Genomic DNA, 22,780 nt, shown 5'->3' on the forward strand with positions numbered 1-22,780 from the left:
ATTTCACGCCGTAGCTAAGCGTAGGGCACCTTGGGGAGGACACGTAATGATCAGTGCCCGTACTTGCACTTTTTAAAGTTCTTCAACAGCATGTCAGTATGGGCTACAATATTAACTACGGTGTCCTGGCAGAAAACGTTTGTTTTGAGTGTCTTAGAATCAGAGAGAAACTTGAACATATAACATGCAAGACGCTCATGTCAAAGTCAGAGGTCATTACTAACATTATTTCGTAATAATTAAAGTAGCCAGCTGTCCGAGTTAGTGCATTAACATTTCACTGACTGAATGAGTGTCCATACGCTTTTCCTTTGGCAAAGGGTCTAATTCATTAGCGTAGGATTTATACGAACTTGTCCGCTGTCTTTGGATATTTTGTACCTTTCTCATCTCCTCTGTTTATTTGTAACATAGAATGGAATTGGATCGCGCTGCCAATATATGCCATGCTACCCATGTGCAGGCCACATATGCAATCCTGCAGTTATCCTATCTGTAATAGACTCATGTTCATTCCAGTAACCCTGAGAGAATGAGTTGTGCCGACTCATCATAAGTTTGTTAAGCTGCTCGAGACGCTACTTTTCTCAACCACTACTGCGAGGCAGAGTTTCAAGGATCAACCGAGCCCCAATAAATGTCTTTTTGTCAAAGTGATCGGTCGATTTTACAAATCTGTCAGGTCTTTTTGTCTATCGTGAAAAGCTAAAAATGTATTTAGTCATCATCCGGTGAAAAGGTAGACTGTCCTTCGCATGGCACTAGTCTTTTACTACACCAACTCTACGTGGCTATTGTCGTCGGCTCCTGCAGCCGCTTTATTATACCTGCATTTGGACCATGTGGAAACTGAATTTCACTGCTTGTTTTCTGTATGATATGCCCAAAGTGTTTCCGTAATTGTGCAACGGTAACGTGTTGGCCCACTAAACCTAGAAACACAGCGGAATGGGCTAAATTCAACAGCAGGGGTAGGTAAACACACTTCATTCCGTCTTTGGGGTTAACCATTTAAAGCAATGCCTAACACCAATAGTCAGACTGGATATGGAAGCTCAAAACATTTACTGATGCGGAAAGTTCTCATATACAGAGGAAGCGTTCATTCCATCCAACAGTGCACAGCTGGCGCCACCGTCGCCCGTGGAGCGATCGAGCGAACCAGTTCGTATAGTTATCCACTTAGCGCTCATTGAATGACACATCGTTCTTTACACAGCTCAAAAGCAAAAGATCAGGTAGGGTAGAACGCAGAAACATCAGCATCAACCCAGCGGCAGGCGTAGAATGCCAACGGGAGAGAGACGGACTGAACAGAGAGAGAGAGAGGTTCGCCGTTGCCGTCATCACCATTCTCTCCCGCAGCACTAGCAGTACCAGTTCGTAGCAGACAACGCCAGCCCAAGGAGAAAAGAGGCGCACTGTGGCCTAGCCGTCGACGCCCGTTTATGACGGCTATCTTCTGTTCCAAGCGTCTGGTTTGCTTAAAGCAGCTTTCTGCATAGCCGCCGTCACCACCACCACCACCGCCACCGCCACCATTGCCACTGTGTTAGTCATTATTCGTCTGCGGCCGTGTTCGTCTGCTAAAACTTGGTGCTGGCTGACAACTGCCGACGCCGCAGCAGCGGTTGCCGCTGCTTCTGCAGTTATTCTAGGAACGACTCGAGCGCCTTCGTGTCCAGCCGTATCAGCAGAGAACAGCGGAAAAAGCAGCAGGCAAAAAGTTAATCGTCGTCGTCGTCGTCGTCGTCGTCGTCGTCGTCGCCGCCGCCGCCGCCGCCGCCTGTGCTGCTGCTGTGTTGATTGTGACTGAGGGTCTGAGCGATGGTGGGATTAATCGAGCATGGGAGCGACAGTCAAGTCGACTACTGGCGACTGGTGCCAGCGGGTGAGTGAATCGGGTCGTGTTCTCGTTATTCGGCGGCGGCAAGACTAAGCTGCTATCGTTACCATCGCTTCGGTTGTAGATTCGCGGCCGATGTGTTGCCGTCTGTAGCAATTTCGCGACTGTTAGTCGGATCACCGACGGGCGCCTGACTCGTTTTGTCGGGTACCGTCATCGTTTTCTGGTAGCAGGTTGTCGTCGTCGTCTTCGGCTGTTTCTCTGCCACCGTTGCTGGCGCTCGTGAAATGAACTGGATTGCAATAGTCATCGCCAGTGACGGCTACGGTGGTCGATGGTTGCTTTAATCGTCCTCGGTAGTGTCGCTGCTGCCGCCGCGGCGCTGAGGCTGGTCGTTCAAACACGGTGCTAGCCTGGCCAAAAGCAGCTGCAGTAACGAGTAGGACATAGCGAATATTCGATGGTACGAAAGCTGCCACTGAGGCCAACTAACTATTACGACTACAAAAGTCTTTGCTACGCATCATCGTCCGTGTTGATGGTTCGACTCTCTACGTATGTGTGCGTGTTAAACAAGTGAAATAGAATACGTACAGCTGCGGGCCGCTATCGTGCAGTATCGAGTGTTGCTGCGAGTTGGACGATGTTGTCGTTGCGACTGACCGTATCCTCAGGGATCTCATCTGGTCAGTAGGTGCTTTGTGTGTCGTTTGCTGGGATTGTTCCAGTAAACGGTAGTTTGGTTAACGTAAACAAAGTGGAGATACCATTGTAGAGCTGTGAGTGACGAAACAAAAAAGAGAAAAAGTGGGTGAAAAGTGTGTTTACTGCTGACTGCGCGCGACAATATCACAGCCGATCCCATCAAAGCACCGCTGGAGGCTCATCGATTAATTGCAATTAATGTTCAAATACGTTATAGTAGGTTGGTTAACAGAACGTATTTTCTACGCCGTTTTGAGAGCAAACAGGTTCTGCAATCAGCAACCGGTTATCGGCTTAATTAATCGGTCCGCTTCCAGGTTGACGCACTCGCTTAGCACCTACGCCGTGCGGAAGAGGCGTGTGCCTGTTCGGCGCCGGCTTGTGCCCTAGGTTTTGCCAACCCATCCCTACGTACAAGCCCCTGAATCGAGAACAGATTTCGGATCGTACACTGTCCCTCAACTGGCAGTGAATGTGCGAGTAAATTCGTTTTCTTTTATATTATTTCAGACCTGACTTCAGGTCTAAGCGAACTGGTTTTTCCCGCAACACCATCCGATTCGCGTTATCGAAAAGATTCTTTCGCTCCTCAAAAGTTTTTCTTCTAGTCTATCAGCGCTTGCGTAGGAGGAAGTCTTTCCCATTATTGGTCCTTTAGTGCTGGCTCGACCTTCCGCTGGAAACTAGTCACTTCATTCCTTCAAGCAGTCGTCGTTGCCCTAAACTAAGCACAATACGTAACTCTATATGAGCAGTGTCTCTGCCCTTTGACGCATACGAAACAAAAAGCCCAAACCAGTCGCGTGGTTGCCGCAGCCAAAAATCCGTTAGCAGCTACACTATATAACACCAGAGGAGATCTATAAAAGGGTCATCCACTGTAAAGTGTCTGCACGCATACAAGAAGGGCACAGTAAAATCTACGGTACCGCGTTTCGATCGCCATAGCGCATTTGTACAGAGGGAAAGCTAGAACTTGCTTGTTCGCGCGTCAGCCAAGCATAAAGGCATATCCTGTTGATAATACAATTTGCCGGCATTTAGTGGCTTACTGATAAAACTTCCAATTCGAGATCTTTGCTTTAACGACATGCGACTCTTGCAAGATCGATGTCAGTACGAAATTTAAATGGAATTATTACATTTGTTGGGTTTTCGGCAAAATTTTAATTAAATTAAAAATAATTAAAAATAGGCCGCCTGTTTTTCCTATCCGCTGAACCTGTACCCCTATCTAGAGCGCCTCTGATGTCTGCTTCACAGAAGGATTGAACAACAAAACTATTCCTCACTAGCGGCAGTTTACCTCCAGACCGTGGGACCCAGTCTTTCTTTGTCGTTTGTGAAATCGATATAGTGTGGTCTTCCCTGGGAGATTTTACGCGTACGCGTACATCTATGTGTGACTTGCCATTTGGATTACATAACATTTATGGACAATAGTTAAGCAATTATTCGAAGTGTCAACCCCACCAAGAAGCGCCGGTGTCTATTGAGTGCCTGCGGCTAAAGATCAAGCCAGTGAATTAAGGAAGCAGGAACTTGCTGTTGGCTCAACAGAGTTGAGCGACAGAGTCGAAGTAGAATACGCAAAAAAAGGATAAGAAAGAAATCAGAAGATCACGAGGTCGTCCAAGCGAGAAAATCGAATAACAGGCAAGGGACCGGCCGCGCGCATCAGAGAAGTGCGAATTTGTAGCCATCTTTTCGCCGTTCCCGAAAGTTGAAGAAGGGAAAGGTCGCTTTGTGTTCGTCGATTGTGCGTTATTCGTTGTTGTTGTTGATCGTGGTGGTTCTTGCTGAAGTCGGAAATACGGTGGACATCGTTTCAGCTCGTGAATAACTGAATTATCAAAATGTGTGCCACTTTCGACCCACATGATCGGAACAGGTAAGCAACGCGTGATCATGCAACGTAACTACGATGTCTTACCAAAGTACATAGTACTATTTTTGATGAATGCGCTAGATAAACTCGTATTGGAAATGCTTGCAGGTGTGTAAACCTATGTCGGTTTCTCATCGACTTTTTTTGGGTAAAATCACAATTAGCAGCTAACAAAGCTGAATTAGCTCCACGATAATAGTACAAATAATCACACGAAAGCAAAAGAATTACTCAGATCCGAATCTTTAAGGGATTTCTGTGCTTAGTCAGTTATCTTCTTTACAGTGGCCTCTGACGCAATCTCAACGAGCACATTATCTAAGGTAGGTTTGCCTATTTACGCGTAAACTATTACGTCATCTCATTGCACGAGTCAACCATAATTGAACTTTCGCTAGTCTTATGAATTGATTTGCGTTCATGTGAGATAGATGACACCAGCGTCAGAGGTTTCATCTCATTTTCCCTTGTAAAACATACAAATATATCTCAATAAACGTTAGGTCGTCAGCAAAATTGCTGCGGTTAATTCTGCATTCTTATGTTGTAAGAACGCCAGAAATAGACATTGATTTTTGGCCCCAGCATAGGTCAGCGTGTCGATGACTAAAAGAAAGTTCGGAAGAGCAGAGTCGTAGAATTTTTCAAATACGTTGCTTTGACGGAACACGAATCGTAATAGTTGTTGTGTGTATATTGCTCTGTGCCAAATTTATCTTGCAAGCGGATGAATAATGGGTGAGGGTAATTGTAGCAACAGATTAACGTCAGTATTCGCCGGGTTGTGGTTAGTCTCCATAACCCTACAAACGGTGTAGAGAATTCCTGGATTTCGGACGACAACGCAATATAATGTGAGCAGTAGTAGTAGATATATGGTTATCATCCTCTCATGAATCACCTTCTGGATGAGCGCAGTCAAATCTTTTTGCCGTAACTGTTTCGTTCTAGGATGCAGCGACAAACAGGTCTACGATGAAATTGAAAAAAAGCTTGATATCGCTTTTATATCGATACTGCAGTACAGTCAGCGCTCTGATCAGCAACAAACAGCGCTTCAATGGAAACTTTATTAATGATTTTGCTGCCAATTTGTGGAAACACCGCGGAACGCAGGCGATTTTTTATTGAACCTGCTCGTAGCACCCTATTATAAATATCAATTATTGATCTGTCCCATAGTTGTAAAGTTGTTACGTACGCTGCTCCATGAAGTTGTTTGTGCTATCAGTCGCGAGTTTGACGCGTCTATGTCGAGCTACGCATAGTGAGCGACGTTTTCACTTCAACAATATGCGATTGCAGCGGCAGCACCTGACAGAGATCAGTTACGGATGCAGACATCTAAATCTTTTTCCAGACGTCTATATGCAAACCATTAGTTCTAAGTTTTTTTGCATTACGTGAGTGTACCTAATATTTTTCACCTGAATAACCTGTTACAATACCTCGATTCCTAGCTAACCTATATAGCAGTAATGGGTGTCACTGATCAATCAATTATCGATGCTTTTAGTGAGCGGCTGGACATCACTGGACTCTCTGCTGTAATAGACTGAAGATATGAAAAGTGTCAGGGGGTAGAAGCTATCGCACTGGCAGTGTGTCATAAAATCAAGAAATGCTTTGATCCGATTTCGTATCTGTTACGACAGTTCACACGTAGAGTCTAGCATTTATCATATGCGCCAGTTGTTTGCCTGCAACTTCCACCACCACCGTTGGTTTTCTTAATGGGAGCGAGCCGTTAATAGACGCCTGTATTGAATCGAGGAATATCGATGTGTATTTGTCTCCATTAAGATATGAGTCAATTCCAATCATTCGTCAGTCAGCAAGAACTGACGCAACGCAACAGTGGCAGTTACAGCGTCTGCTTGTTGAACTGTTGGGAGCGCGTTAATTGGGCACTGCATCGTAGCTGATCGCACCACTGCAAAAAAAAAGAACGCCTTGTTGCTACCGATAGAGGTCGAACTATCGACGCAGGCGCTTGCGCTTCGATCACGAGCTGTCTTATGCGTCATGAATAGTTAACGTATTGGCCGGTTTAGCTCGCTCCTTCTTTCTGTACGGCCAGTTTCGGTAAAATTTTGACCGGTAGTTGGAAAGACAAGAAAAAAAAACAGCTGGTAGATGGGCAATAAGACAATAGCAGCTCAATAAAATGGTTCTCTGTATGAATCTGTAATAAAAAATAGGAAAAAGGTTACCACTTTAATTAATAACTAATCAATAATGAGGAGTTTTGCTATGGGTGTTTTTTTTCTTTGTAATTAGTTTATTGTTTTTAAAAAATCTTTGTTACTCTCATAATACTGAATGAAGGTGATACGTGTATTTGACTATATTGCGATCTACGTTGCTTGCTACGGGGGTGTCGCCATATCGGTTAGGAGGCGTTAAATTAAATAATGCTAATTAAATAACGAAATAATAATAGTAGTTTGAGAAGACGTAACTGCCTTGTCAACACAAAGTAAGTGCGTGTGAAAAACCGAATCTTTATAGAAATTTACATTAGACATCGTTATATTTCATCGAATATCTTGAACGAGAAATGCAGTTGAGTTTTGCGTAATGTCATAGTCTTACGAAGCATAACTAATTTTTATCTGCACAACTGACCACATATTTTTTGCCCCGTGTGTCTGGAGTGGAATGCCTCAGAATTTCCGAGTCTGAAATTTCCCTGGACGTTTTCCGAAATACATGAGGTGCGCGCCCTCAACTTCATAGTCGCGGAAGCTTTAAAAGTACGTTTTCCGGCGTTGTTGCTATACCCTTCGTTATTGGGAAGACACATTGTCAGAAAGCAAGTCATGCGGTGAGAGCAAACATTGCTGAATCGCCGTGCCCCGTGAGTGCTTCATACCATTGGCTATGTGCGTTAACACCGGCGCATTTCGTCCATTACAGCAGACAGATTTAATGGCACTTCATATTAGAAGACACACGTGAGATAAAAAGAGCCTCGCGGCATCCTCTTTCGGTTTCACTTATTTGTTTTGCCACGCTCGTTGAAGGCGTGGAAGTGGTTTCCTCTTTCATGACCCTTAACCCCCCCCTCCCCCAAAGCAACCAGGGTAGAATGAATAACGCTCATAGAACACTCATGCAAACGCTACTTCGATCTAATATTTCTACTACCCTTGCCAAAGTTCGATGAATCAATCATTGCGCCAAAGTAGATTGCGCCAATAGCATAACTATTGACTCGTTCGTAGCAAACGGCGGAGCGGATAGATTTGTTTGTTGTGGACGGATAAAAGGGATAATTCTTGGAACACATGTTTAAGTTTAACGGCTCGCTTCATTGCCCACGTCCATTATTCTAAGCACACGTTCTCTCCCTAAAGATTAACAACAACAACAACAACAATTATAATAATAATGACGATGATGATTATCAGTATCATGAGGTAGTCCGTACTCGCCTATAACAATAGCAGAGGCAGCGGAAGCGGCTGCTGGCAGCCTGCACGGTCGTAAAGTACAACAGCGACGCTTGCCGGGATCGTCGTCCGCCCTTTTAAAAAACTGCGACAGAAAGCATGCAAAAAATACAGACGACAGTAAAGACAGCAGAGATGTGTTCGCTAACGGTAATTATTAGAGTCGCTAGCTACTGAGGTTGTTGTTAGCCCATATGTCGTGTTTAGTAGCGCAGTAAAATGCGCAATCATACCGCCAGCAGCAAGAACTGAGTTTTTAAAATGATAGGCCAAAGTATTGAAATCGTAACTCGTACGTACTCCCAGTTCGCAGGCGGTCTTACCAAAATTACGGTGGTCTCGAAAACTAAGTTAACTCGTTAGCCATCGACACACGCTAGCGATATGAACGGCTGTAGTGTGTTTTGCAGACGCTTTACAGGATTCATATGATACTACTACTATTATGCCGTTATAAGAAAACACGGCGGACCTTGGAATTAAAACATTTTTGAACTAAAGGGCTAGAATGGTGGTTTTTTAAAACGTGTAAATTTACGGGGGACCTATTTTTACTTAGTTTCAGTATTTGGGTTGTAGTTCTGTAATACGTTACATTTGAATCGCCAATTTTGGTGGACAAGGTTCTCAGCCTTCAAGCTGTGCTTTCGTGAAAGGCCTTCTCAATTGCGGCAATGCGTTTTTATCCTTCAGATCCCGACATCTGGCCATCTCCTCGCTGGCCTGCAACATGCCTATTCGCATTCTCGAATGGTTTCATTATTTATGAACAGTACCTTCGCTTAAGATTTCCTTGCCTAATGTCTTTACCAATTTTCGAAGAATTTCAGCAGTGCTGAGGCCTTCAACGAATAAAAACTTGATTCGAGACTAAAAGATGTTTTCTTTCAGGACTTATTTATCCCGAACTAAAAACGGCTTTCTCTTCATTCACGAGCTTCTAGTAGAGTAGAATAAATATCGGCTAGACGCGTAGTTCAAAAGTTGTTGTTTAATTTCAAGATCTGCCACATTCACTTGTAACAGTCTAATATAAGATGCCGCCCAGTACTAGATAGTAGCGAATGAAATACTCGTCCTTATTGTTACGGCGACTGGTAGTCCTCTTATGTTCAGTCCTGATGTATAGGAAACGATGACTACATTGCAGTGCTTATCTTCCAAGGTTATGGCTAGAAGTGGCACTGCAATTGGGTGGCTGTCTGGATAGCTGGCTTGCGGCCTATGATAGTGCAGATGGACGCTTTTGACTCTGCGTACGACTTTATTTTACGGTTTAGTTGGGTCTCCGTACGCGCTCGGAACGCCGGAACTCGAGACGCTCAGGCACTGTCGTTGCGCATGATCACTATGAACAAGGGGAGATAGTGACGTAAACTGACGGGTACCATTAACTTAGGTGATGATGTCAAGCACTCACGGATCTTAGGGATAAGTATCATTATGGTTTTTGTCGGTTCTTTGTTTTTTAACACGTAATGATTGTAATGGGTATATATATATATATATATATATATATATATATATATATATATATATATATATATATATATACGTATCTAGTCTAACGAATATTACATTCGTTAGACTGAGGTGTTCACTACTCGGCCCTGTGGACAGACGTGACCGTCTCCATTTGTTTTCTTTTTGGCGTTGATAGTATCACCTTGAAATAGCTTCTGAACCTTTCGCTGCCTCGTCTTGTTCCCTAATTTAGTCAATCTAACCCCTTAACGGGCAACAGAACGAGCATTTATATATGAACGTCTGTGACGTTATTGGCTGTTAGTTTCATAGAGTGTTAGTTTATTATTCAAAATGAAGACAACTGGACAGTGAATTAAGTAAAAATACCTTTCACCCGATAAGCGAGTGATCAATGCTGTTGTCATATAATTCCAGTTCTAAATCTAATGTTTATATCGCGCGGGACCTGATGGTAGCTGCTCTTGTCGTTCGGACGTGGTCAGCAGTATTATTAATTGATGAACAAAACAGTAATCTACATATTGCCGCTTTATAGCGTTCTAGACGTAACGACAGTCAGTATAGTGCCTTTATTTTCCATGGCCGTATTCTGTCATGCCGAAAAAAGCGGTAGCGATTGTGTACTGGACAAGACGTTTTTGTCCTGAACACCCTAAGAATATTCCTCTTGCTTTCGAGTACCCTGCTACGCCAGGCAACCTGGTGATTTTCCTTACAGTTGTAGGCGGACATTTTTGTAACGGAAAGTCACGTACTGCCGCAGCTGCTTCTTTACAAACTATTATTACTGCACAAGAGCTACTCTCTCTGTGTACGATTACATACGTATTTAATCCCGCTGTGCCAGAACAGAGCTCTGATTGGATAACGAACGAGTGTAAGCCAGCCAATCTCAATCGATGAGGTAGGCGGACGTTAGACCATCGTTAACGTTAAAAACGTCGACCTGATGTTCGTCCACTAACTATTGCAGCATTTATAGTTCCTAGCAATGGCATCAGAAGCAGTTTCTGTTCTGGTTGTTAGTCCAGGACAGACCGACAAACTGCGCGGGTGAAATGTTTCTGGCTCCGACGCGGGTTGCGCTCGCGCGGCTGCCATAGGAATACATCAGCCGCAGACGGTCACCAGCCTTGGTTGCGATCTATGTGAATCAGACGTCAAAGGCTCACGCTGACGGCACAAACCCTAGGCGCAACCTTTTTTTTTGTTTTATCAATAGCGCATTGAGCCAGAGAGAAATTATTCTGGGTAGTTCTCTAACTATTTTTGTAGGAAATGCTAGGGAACGCTGAGGAAGCGAAAGAACTATTAAGCAGTCTATATTTTAGATTTATACATTTGTTGATTTAAACGAGATCTAGCAGTTCCGATGATGATACCCATGACAGAGCCATTAAATGTAATTTTAGTTTTATTTCAATTTGTGTCTTCCATTTGGGTCAGCAAATTTTACTATTCCAATTTTACGAATAATCGACGAGCTTCAGTGTATGTATAATAGATTTTTTTTCGCGGCGGGTAGTTGCACTTGTCGTGGTGCTTTTTGGCCTGTCACGTAACATTGCGTCTCATGTTTTTTCGAAATGACGCATACATTATATTTCGCTGTTATTTTTTTTTATAAAAAAATAGCATTTAAATTCATTACGCTTCGATCTTTAATAATGATGTCACATTCTAGGTACAAGCATATTTGCCATTTACTGCTGTTCGTCACCAGTGAAACAAGTTCAATTTTAATAAACTTCTGACAATTGTCACAATTGTAGTCGGCGAATACGGTTGGGTCGAGTAGCCTTTGGTGTATACGGTAGAGAACCCGTTGAAACATGGGCGAACAGTATGAGCAATATCAATGATAAAACCTGGACAGTCTATCGTCCGCGCGCCGAACCGGCAGATACAATAAATCCGACATATTTTCAGATGCTCTGTTAACGTTTCTTTTGGCGTTGATGATTACATGTAGTTTTGACGTTATTCGAGACCATGAATACGAACGGATCTAAGAGCTTGTGGAATCATATCGCTAGAGAAGCGCTTAGCGCTGTTCATAAGTTCACTCCGAATCTAGATGTCCAGGGAAATACCCAAAAGGGCACCAAATGCGATCGCTTTTCGTCACGTCCTTCTAACGCAATGGTCTCCCTTGCAAGATCACAGAAACAACAGCTTGCTGCACATAAAGTGCCCTAAAAAAGACTTTTGTTCGCTTCGCGTTTTCCGGCGAAGCGTTTGCGTCCTTGTGTGCTGTAGAGCTTCGGCGGGGTGTAGCAGATGGCCTTTGCTATTCGAGCTCATGTCAGAGTTGCGAGATTTGTTTGTTGGCTCCTCTATTCCTGTTGAAACTTACAGCAGCGCATCGAGATAGTCGATGTATGCAGCGGAAACCATTTGGAGGACGATGTTGTCATCGACGTCACTCGCCACTAACTTCTTTGCTTTCTCACGAAAGTCTACGACAACACGATGGACAAACCGTAATTTCCTCGACAATTGCTGACAACTCCAACAACAACGATGACGAGGATGGAAACTGTAAGAATAACATTCGACCATCATGCTAAGAACGGTTTTGGGTCCGGAATCGTTAGTGATTGTGTCGTTTGTCTGTGTCTCGTCGCCACTGTAGCTGGCGCCGTTTGCCGGTTAGCCTTTAATTCTATTGATAGGTCGGTTACTATTCGCTATTCTAATAGGAATACTATTATTATATATTATCACGATGCTGTTGCGGTGGGCGGCTGCTGTGGTACGCTTTTCGTTCACTCAAGCTGAAAACAAGCAATCGAACAACAGCGCCAGCCGCAAAAACAGCGGCAAACAGATACTCTGGGCGACGGCAGGAGAGTCGACCAAAAAAGGGAAATTTGCGCTGTTGAAACGTTCACCGCAGCGCGCTACTGCATCGCGCACCGTCGTGCCACTACGCCGTAACGATGTTTCCAAGCGCCACTGACAAGCGTCAAGCGCCAACTGGCAACCGAAGCGCCGTTGGGGTTCCAAGCTCGGAATCTGAGCCTAACGCTCGAAACGGCGGCAGTAATTTCCATGTGGCAAAAACGAAAAGATTCAGGTCCTAACCGTTAGCTACCGCACGAAGTTAAATCGGGCATAAAAAAAAGAAACCAAGATATGGAGAGCGTCAGTACGGCAGCATCCGCCAAAAAGGAGCATTGCGATGGCAACAGTTGCCTAGTCGCTATGCTCACTTTCGTGCTGAATAAGCGATCGAGCCTTGGTAGTTTCGTATTTTGAGTTTCATCCACCGGCTCCATCCAGCGAGGAACATAGAATCAACAGTTTGCGACTTGGTTTCCATTAGCAAATGTGGAGGAACGGTGTCGCCGAGCCATGGAATGCCATTGTCGCAGCGTTCGTTGAAGGCGTTGTTGAGCGCTACAGTTGCTGTCGTCTGGGTTTTCTGGGTCTGGTGCTCTAATGAGCCTCTGGCAGTACTCTTCGGATAGCCGTTTGTAAGACAACAAATCGATGTAGTTGCTGGCTGCGGTGTTGATTCGGAGCCTCGGTTCGATTGATTTCGATGGCAGCTGGGTACGCGATATGTTTCGCGGAATTAGAAATAGCTCTGCTCCCGTTGGTTTATTAGATAGTATATTATTATTACCTATTGGCATCGGTGATGTAGTGACTTCCTGGTGGCAGCAAATTCCACACTCTTGACTCGATTAACGCTCTTCCTGGTTTAGCCCGTTGCCCCGAAGCAACTGCGTGCTGGGGCCACTTGTAGATATGCTTCGCGAAGACTGCAGGCCTGTATGGTCCGAGAAAAAAATAGGATTTCTTGTGACAACAGAAAAATCAAAACGGCAGCATAGAAGTCATTTACCACTTCACTGTTGGCCGTACCGTAGGCACCGGTGGTTCTGACTTGTCCCTTATAAATTCTTTAAATACGAAAAATGCAAGAGATTGACTAGTCCTCTGTGTTATCACCGCCGCCGATGACATCTCAATCAAAGGCTGACAATGATCGTTTGTTACGGTGACGTCTACCTATGAAAGCACGTAGAAGGGTTTGCTCTGCAGTGAGCTTGTTTATGGAGGAAATTTTTAGTTTTTTTTTATGAGTCGGCCATTAAAAATTAGGGTTTCTTTTTACAATATATATATATATATATATATATGGGTCATCTAACAATGGACGGGAAACACATTTCGATGCGGCCAATCGGCGCCTTTGGTTTCAACGGCTTTTTAGACATATTGCTCGAATATAGGATTTTTTTTTATATACCAGTAGACCGGCTAAACTGTTTGAATTTGTAGAAAAGCCTTTACCTGGCACAAGTATTAGTTAGATACACACGTATACCTAGATGGTGCAAAGCACGTAATGTAAATGTTCGTCGACAGATATTTGCTTAGTGTATATTCTACGGCGAATGTAAAGATTAATTGAGCCGCAAACACGTGGTCAGTTTGGTCTTCGCATTGGTTTAGTGGACCATCCTCATCAACTGGGAAAAGGTGTCAGTACTACCGTTCGAAGATGATGTGTGCACGGGTTTCGCGACCTTTAATGCTTTTACAGTTGGAAGATTTCTTTATATTGATTTGTACACTGCAATGTCGAGAATCTTAAATACAAACCTTTAAGGTAGAACCTTGACACTGCATGGCAGGTATAACGTATTTAGGTTGTATAGATTTTTCGAGCGGTAATCTATGCTATAGTATATGCGAGCAAGGTTGATCGGCAGAGAGCTACCATAGCAGATTAGTTCTTTGTTCATTCAACGAAGATAACTCGACTATTCCAATTGTATGTCTATGCGTGATTATGGACCATGGCAGCGCTCTTCCTGTTTAGTCTGCTCTCATAGGTGGTACCAAACTATTTAAAGACTCTTCGTAGTCGGTTGATGCCACCACGTGGCTTCACGATCGTCCGAGTTGTCAGCACCTCGCAATGAGTATGACTAGTGCCGAAGTACATTGAAATGTACTACAATAGGGGGTCGACAGCGCGTCTGTTTAGAGGTAGAGCATTGCTAGAAACTGAAATGAAGTCGGTTGCTCTTTGCCTCTTTGCCATGCCTATACCAACCTGGCTTACTTGTGGATACCTTACTTCTTGAACTAAACGACCTGGTAACGAGGCGACTGGAGCGAAGGCTGGCTTTTAGCTACGAAGGCATCGGGCAAAACTGTTGACACAAACTAAAAATGTATCTAAGCGCACCTTCGTTTTTTGTCCTGTCTTGAGCCTTAGTTTTTCCCTTGCTGTCGCCATCTGCTCTTCGGGGCCGTTTCGCCCAAACCGGCGTAGCCCAGTCCTATCACTGAATGATGCAAATGGGTGCTTGTGCGTCTGTTATTCTCGCATTGCAGCAGTCCGCTTGAATCGTTTGCACCGAACTAATGGTAAACTTTCTTTTTACCTACTTCCTACGCGTCAACTGCCCTCCGGCTATAAAACATTACTTCTCGGCTAAGGATGTAGTTCGCGCACACACCGTCGTTATTGCAGCTGGCGTTTGGTCTCATCTCAAGGTATCGGTGTTGGCCTATGGCCTACTTTATAGATACTTTAGAGATAGTGCTTTGTCCAGCATGGAAAAACTGCAACTACTACGAGTCAGTTGTTGAACGGCATGAGAAGACGGTACATCATCACCTGGCTGAACGTCCTGTGAAGCATCGTGTATTACCTTGCTACTGTTGTTTTTCTTTATAGGGCGAAAAGACGTGAAGCAAACAAGATCTATTGATATATACATAGAACCAGTACGGTAATTAGAGATTTTTTCAGATTCTGCTGTTGTCCTGCCTTGTAAAGATATATAGGTAATAAAGAAGAATATACGTATGAGCGGATGCGGTTGTCCGGGTGTAGCAGCTGTAGAGGGATCATGATTTTGATTATTCCTTTCACCGTTAGCTATAATAATAATAATATCAAGAAGTGAATAAAAGACAGCAAAACTTCTAAACGTATTTGATACAAAACATTTAGCTAGGGCAAGGCGAATTATGTTGTTTGAAATCTCTGTTCACTGTTAAAGGTAAGTGGTCGTTATGAGATCACCACTTGAGGCCTGTATCTGAAAGCCGAGTACTGCATGGACGATATGAAGTGACCAGCCAATACGCGCCGACCATTTTGTAGGAACTGTGGTGTACCGCAAGCCAGTTTCTAGCAGACGGCAGCAACTGCGTGCTTGCAATGCAGATCGTTTCATGCCTTGGCTACTAGTAGTATTCTAGCATGTTCTGCCTTTACCCTATTTCAGTAAGCATTAGATTTTAATATAAATAGTATTAAACTGTTGCAAGAAAATCCAGCGCACTTTGAACCTGGGTAACTTTTGAACTAGTTGGGCTAGAATGGTTATTCTTTTACATGTGTTAGAAGTACTCTAGACACTTTCAATCCAACGCTCTGGCAGTGTCTGGACAGCCGTATATGGACCACTGACGTTCTCATATATACGTTCTCTCTATGGCTTTTCGAAATAAATCGATAATGGACATGTTCGGTCCATGAATCTCTTGAGGAGTTCGAGCGAGTGGGCTGCGTTGTTTCAATCGAATATCACATAATAGCAGTTGTTTTGATGTTTACTGCAAGTACGAGCATCACCCTTCGTCCGAACTTACTCGACACTACCACTGAATTCGAACTCAAGGGCAGCGCTTTTTTCTTGTTTGGTCCTTATTCGGCTGACGGTAAAGACTAAACAATGTCTCGTCTATGGCGACCATATACGCCAGACGGGCTTTTTGCTGTTGAAGGTTCTGAAAATTGCATGTGGAATGTACCACATTCATTTTCAACTGGCCTGGAGTCAGTGCACGGGAGACTATGCTTTACTCAGTTCCGCATTTTTAACATCTGGGTTGTAATTCTGTCACACGTTATGCGTGAAACGTCAGTTTTGGCCAACAGAGCCCTTAGATTAGGAGTTTTCAAGTGGCCTTCAAGGAACAATAAGTCGTCCACCGAACGTTAATTATTTAGGCCTAAAAGATGTGTTTTCTCTGGAGTTCATTTCTTTTCAAGTAAAGTCAACTGCTCACTCACAAGTTTCTAGAAGGCTGGAATGTTTAGCAGGCAAATTTCTTCTACTGGCGTCGCGTAATCTAAAAGTTATTCAATTTCGAACCTCCTCCGGATTCGCTTTGTAGCAGCCTAATATATAGCAGCATATATATAGGATATCAGGCATATATATATATATATATATATATATATACCTGTTTCCTTCTGTTTAGTAGGCTGCTACAAAGCGACTACATATATATATATATATCAAATAAACTACAACATTATCAGCATTAATGTTCTAAATTGTGACAGAACCAAAAACAACCTCAAGTTAGCAGTATTTGCGTTTGATATAGATGTAGACTATTTTTGCGCTTAGCGCTAGCGTAATTGAGAATTTCATATATTTTAACAATTGATACTGAATATAGGGCTACAAAACGTTTACGTATATCTGGCAGATGAACTTGCTTCACGCCTTCTGATAGCTTGCAATCAACACCTGAACTAATACTTCGTGAATACGTTTGTGTCGCGTATTTGTTCCATAGGATTAGTAAGGATTCTCTTTTTCGACCAACATATATGGTAATCTAATGCAAAATTCGAAGGAAGTGTTATTTAACAATTTGATTAATGTAACATGGCACGTGATTGTTTCTACCAAACAGCGCACCCCTTAAAATATAACGGATTATATATCCGTCTCACTTGGTTGTACTCATGAAAACGAATCATCCGATTAATGTGGTCTGCTGTCTTCTTTAGTTTGACGGATATAACAGGAACTACTCCATCCACAGGAATACGTGCGTTCGTAAGGCGTGACGAACCAAAAGTAAAGGAGCAAAGACATTTTGTAAAGTGGAAAGGTCCTTTTCATTGCTGCGATCCAGCGGGTATTATGCCCCTTTCCATGGTACACGATGAGCTTTTCTCGAACTGGCTTCCATTGCCTTTTTTCTTGTTTCGGGGAAAACTTATTATACCTTTAGTAATCGAAGAGGCGACTCGACGAGTACTGTATGAAGCTTCAAAACAGCATCCTCATTACGATCTCCAAACATGAAAACTTTATCTGATCTAATAACTGCGCGGTTAGCTACTGCGGGGTTACTAATCTCACTTGTTTTCTTTGGACTACACTGAGTTCAGCCACTTAAACAGACGGCCGTGACCTTTGCATAAGACAGAGCCCGATCAGCGCTTGGAATATATATAAGCAAAATGGATTATATGAAAAAGATACGATCCCTGTGGAAAAGGCAACGGCTCATCAAAAATTATATCAAGTAAAATCTACCACCAGCAGCAGTAGTGTCAATAGCTACAACAATTGTAGACCTGCTATAAAAAGTCATCGTTGATTGAAAGGTTACAATGCTGACATACGAATATTTGTTTTTCCGAGTTCCCTGCTTACTCCAAAACCGTGTTCACGTTTGAGTGCGCTGGCAAAGCCAAACGTATAACATGTCGCGACTGTCGTAAGACACAAGACAGGGTTGTCGGTTCACAATTAAGATGCAATATATTTGCGGCAGTATCAGTGGCTTTTCGCTCCGGGCTTATAGGTCGTCATCGCCCGTGATAGCCTAGTAGGCATGTATTTTGTTTTGCCTACTAATTTTAGGAACATGTGGTCAAGGTTCGAATCCAGGCATAGACACAGAGGTCGTCATGGGTCAGGGGTGCTGTGATAATTAAGATGGACTACGACGTCAGTGGTGTACAAAGTGGTTGAACACGAAGTACTGTGGAGCCAGCTGCGACCGCAACTGGCGAAGTCCATGGCAGAAAAGTGCCATCAAATCAAAGCAGAAACCGAGAAGTCAAAAGGCCAATGAGGTTATGCCGGTTGAGACCCGTGGCCACGGACGAGATTAGAAGAGGAAAGGAGGCGCGCTCGTAAATTAAGTCTTTAGTCGTAGAAAAAAGTACGTTTAGAATTTGAACGAGATTGTCAACTTTCTTCTCAACTTTCAACTTCTAACGATATCTTGGGATTTACTAAGGGGACCGGTTTTCGTCAGCTGATAATATATGTGGTATTGTTTAGTAGATTGATATTGTAATTTGTCAACTGATGATAGTTGTTTCCAGAAAGCTTTTTCTTCGTATTACCACTATAGTCAATTATAAACGCAGGCACCGAATTATTCCTAATGTTACCAGTGGCATCGGTAAAAGACTGGTCACAACTGTTATGGAAGTGAATGACCCTTGTCACAGTTTTAACTTTAACTAGAGCACGCCCGTAACAGTTATAGCGTTAAGACAAGCTAATAGTCGGGACATTTTAGCGATACATGATATTACATCGCCTGTACAGTTACACGCTACCGGCTAGTTGCTATCGTCTATATACTTAAATACTGATTTACCATCGAGAAATGACGCCTAATGGCCGATGGGCGAGTCTGCTCACGGTATTAAGGTCGTTATTATTGTTGTTATTGTATTCGACGGTTTTCTTACGCCACTCCTAGGGGCCGCAAAGCTATCGTCGGCGTCTATTGTTAACATAGGTGGCTGCGTACTGCCAATTGTGAGCTAAAGGCGAACTAACTGTTCAAAGTAACTGTGACACTTCATGCCTGTCCACCCGACTAGGCTGACAGTACTCGGCCTATGCACGGGTCCAAAAGGACGTGTTCTTATAAGAAGAAAGAGATCGAGAGAGCTATCTCCTGGATATTGTTTTGTCAAACTTCCTGTTGTTACAGCTAGCAGCTACCTTTAATGTGTGCCAGTAAGTGTCGTTGCCATTTCTTCAGGAGATGCAACGCATCTATTGGGAAAAACAAGTCAGGAAAAAGTAAAGGATAGTCACTTAGTCCTTGAGCATGCCGTCGCTATAATAGGTCTATGAAATACATAGAGCAATTACATGTTGTGTGTCCGGGCTACTGCCAAAGACTGGCATGACTTCGTTTGCAAGAGCAAATCTACGTTTTTCTCTCACGACCATTTCTACAAAGTAATCTGCGCCTGCGTGACCTTGTTGTAAGGACACCTACTGGGTTGTCTAATTAAAAATCAAGGACGTGATATTGCCAATATTTTATGTGGTACTGTGAGGAAAGAAACAAGTTTACGAGCGGAACGCAGTACCTTTTTGGGAAGCGAACATAATCAATCCACACGATCCGAGCAGAGTCTTGCAAGAACATTTAGGAGAGTGCTTTACTTATTTGGTATGTTTTACATGGATATATTTGAACGATCCACACCCCAGTCGAACGAAGCCATTTGCCTAGTTGCTACTATGCGCGATATTGGAGCGACTCGCGGTTTGCTAGAAAGTAGCGGTCAAAGTTCATTTGAAACATTTACCTGCATAAAAGAACTGAAGTTGAGGGACGGCGCTCTGAGGTGTGGCGAACGAAGGATTCTGCTTTATCATCTAGGACAAGTTTTTTCAATCCTACCGCCAATATTGCCCGTATGTGCGCTCTAAGAAAGCGACCACCATTTATGCAATACTGGTGTCCATAAAATGGCTTTATCCGAAGGGTATCGAAGGCTGGACACTTAGAGACCTATATAGAAAGAAACGTCCGTAATGTTTCGCATGAGTAAATTCACCGTGCCCGGCCCTCAGGGCTCCTGTCGAGAAAAAGCGATCACACGAGTGAACGAGCAAGGTTCTGACCGACGGTTCTAAATCTCGTAGTCTGCGTCCATGTATTACAGTTTCAGCTGTTGTATAGCTTGTTTTATTCCGTAGGGTAAACGGAAATATACGTACTGACTGAGGTTTCTAGCGCAAGTTATCGAAAAAGAAATATTACTCTGAAGTGTCTATAATAATGATGGCCATGAATATTGCTACCTATAATCACGTGCGCAAAATCGACCTTTTATCAGTTCAAGCAGATATGTTTGTTCCGATTCGATGTACCGAACTGTGTACATTAGACACGCAGGACCTTCACTAGTAGTTTCACATACAAGGTTAGCCCTATAGAAGATGAAAAAAACTGCATTTTTTTGCATTTATTGGCCGAAATGTCCTACTGATTGTGGTATGACATAGTCAACTTCACAGGCGCAGATTTTTACTATGTATTATTATCAGTTGTGTAGATCTCTTTGAGACGAGTGCAGTACGCAGTTGAAAGACGATTCGAAGATCGTTGCTCGTACCAGAATTTGCGCTGGCAGTTTGCAGTCTGCCACATTCTGTCATTGAACTCAATACTGGGTTTCAGCGTGTTTGTGGTTGTTCGATATTTGGTCGCAAGCATTTGCTGTTGCTGATAGGGTTCGAACGCTAAGTGCCCTGAAGAATGGCGTACACCTTGCCCGCTGAATAATTAGGTGAAGGGGGTCCTCCGGGGATTGGCTGTGTTCTCATTCGATGGACGTTGTAACCTTCGCGAAATGAATGCTACGCCAAGCTGTTTCTGGACTAGCTAAGGAAGATGTCGACAGTCAAACGAATGACTGACTAGAAATAAAACAGAACTCGTATGAAGAGCGCAGCATCGATGAGGGATACCTATACGTTAGTATGCTACATCTATACGCTATTAATCGCATACATCGTTTCATGATGGTTTCTCTGTCGGTTGAGTGGCGCATCGACTGGACCGCGCCCAGAAAGCGCTAAATGTCACAGTAGCAGCGTGCCAATTTTCGTTTGAATATTTTATTTGAAGCCGTGGACCTTTATTCGTCAACTAAATAAATATTGTGATTCAGCGACGTAGTCGTACGATCGTATGTACTAATAAAGCAGAAGCCACTGGCAAAACGCGCGTTCTTTTCACAGATATCATCACGATACACGAGACAACTAAGCGGCTATCCAGTCAAAGCGAAACCGAATTAATGAAACAGATTGCTGACATACGAACATAAATGGCGCAACTCAGTTTCCTTTCGCAACTATCAGCAAATAGCCATTTTGCGCCAGTTACAAATCACCACAGTCTTTATAATGGGGCAGCTTCTATATAAGCGTTAGCCTCATGGTGAAGTCAATTTTTTTTAGATAATTGACCTTCTCGGCATGCCTGCAATGTCACAAGCCAGTTCGGTGTCTCTTGAGTGTTCCATCCGATCACATCCCATCGAGTCTCAAGTGATTTTTCGTTGGCCTTTTCTCCATTGCTTCCTTAAGGTGCTTATTGGTGCTGCTAATGATTAGCCTGAACAAGAGTGGCCTGAACAAGTAGGCAAAAGATGTTCTCCTGGGACACGGTCCTGAAGAAACTAAGGCGTCGGCTGCGTGAAGCTTTGAAGCTGGCGCCCTATTGATGGCAGGGAGAGCACACGATCTAGCGAGCGAGTTAAACGGTGAAGTAGAAAGAAAACGTGCGAGATGTTGCAGCAGAAGCTGTGGCTCCGTTGGTTTATAAAGTTTTTTTTCTGTGCTGTCCGCTGCCACGGCAAATTCGGGCGCTTCGGTCTTGAGTTCGATGTTCCCTGTTTATGGGTGTATGAGTATACGAGAAGAAGCTAACGGTACGTTTCTACATCAAGCATGTGTACATCTAGCGCACAGAGAGCAGGGCTAGTTGTAGCACTAGACTGCTACAGTCGTCTTATATTAGGGCTGTAAGTAAAGGTTGTGCTTAGGGTACCGGCCTAATGTTGATCTACTTTTCCAAGTGATTTCCAAAAACGAATGGCCGGTATTGTCAATGCGGAGATGTACATATTTTTAAAGAAATAGCTATATCGAACAATTATGTGCGATCCTTATTGTGTGTTCAACAATAGTCTATTCATTTTGTCGCTTCCGGTAGTTCGGTAAAACTGACCAACTTCACCTATTATTTCCCTAATAATATAACTATTGTTAGTATGCAAATAAGATCGTGCACCACTTCGAAGCAGCGCTTGTCGTTTTTTCGAAAACAGCTATTGATCGTATTTGTGTCTATCTACGAACTGTTGGCAGGTGTTCAATTGTCTAGCATCAACCTTTCCTCTCTTTATGCGCGCTAATTTTTTGCCCTATTACTTGCCTGAGTAAGGTTCTCTTGAACGTCAGTTCGTCCTGCTGGGACGTCGCCAGCTCGGAATACATGTAACTAGCTACCGTAAGCGTTACCAGAACAATTCGCCAAAAGGGAAAGAGCATTGAACAGATTGTAGGACGAGAGTAGGAGGAAAAGGACGAACATGAGTCGAGCTTTTTAGGAGAGGCTAATGATGACTTACAGTCTCGTCTAAGTACGTTGTACGTCAGAGCTGAAACGCCAGTAAGCTAAACGCGGAAGGATTACGTGGGCGTGAAATTCCGTTCTGCCATCATTTTAGATGTGCACTTATCTCAATGCAATATTAATAGTTCACTAAGTATTTCGGAATTCGGTACGATTAGGGTTTGCTCTTTGTTACTGCAGCGAGTCGCGGCTGGTTGATGACAG

At 43.5% G+C, this 22,780-nt stretch overlaps 1 protein-coding gene across 2 annotated transcripts in view; it reads left to right on the plus strand.

Annotated features, from left to right (window-relative positions):
* Nucleotides 1–1,370: 1,370 nt before the first annotated feature.
* Nucleotides 1,371–22,780, plus strand: part of Crk (Crk proto-oncogene, adaptor protein) — an 81,503-nt gene continuing 60,093 nt past the window's right edge. Inside the window, exons 1-2 of one of the 2 annotated variants that reach the window (XM_022805753.2) lie at nt 1,371–4,442; nt 4,725–4,762. Coding sequence is in view for 1 of the 2 variants with exons in the window: in XM_022805752.2 (XP_022661487.1) it covers nt 4,408–4,442 (35 nt within the window). In the remaining variant the exon portion in view is untranslated. The remainder of the gene's footprint in view (nt 4,443–4,724; nt 4,763–22,780) is intronic. The other variant, XM_022805752.2, reaches the window with a different exon arrangement.

The sequence above is a fragment of the Varroa destructor genome, unplaced genomic scaffold (assembly GCF_002443255.2).
Source record: "Varroa destructor unplaced genomic scaffold, Vdes_3.0 BEIS01000004.1, whole genome shotgun sequence".
Taxonomy (NCBI): Eukaryota; Metazoa; Arthropoda; class Arachnida; order Mesostigmata; family Varroidae; genus Varroa; species Varroa destructor.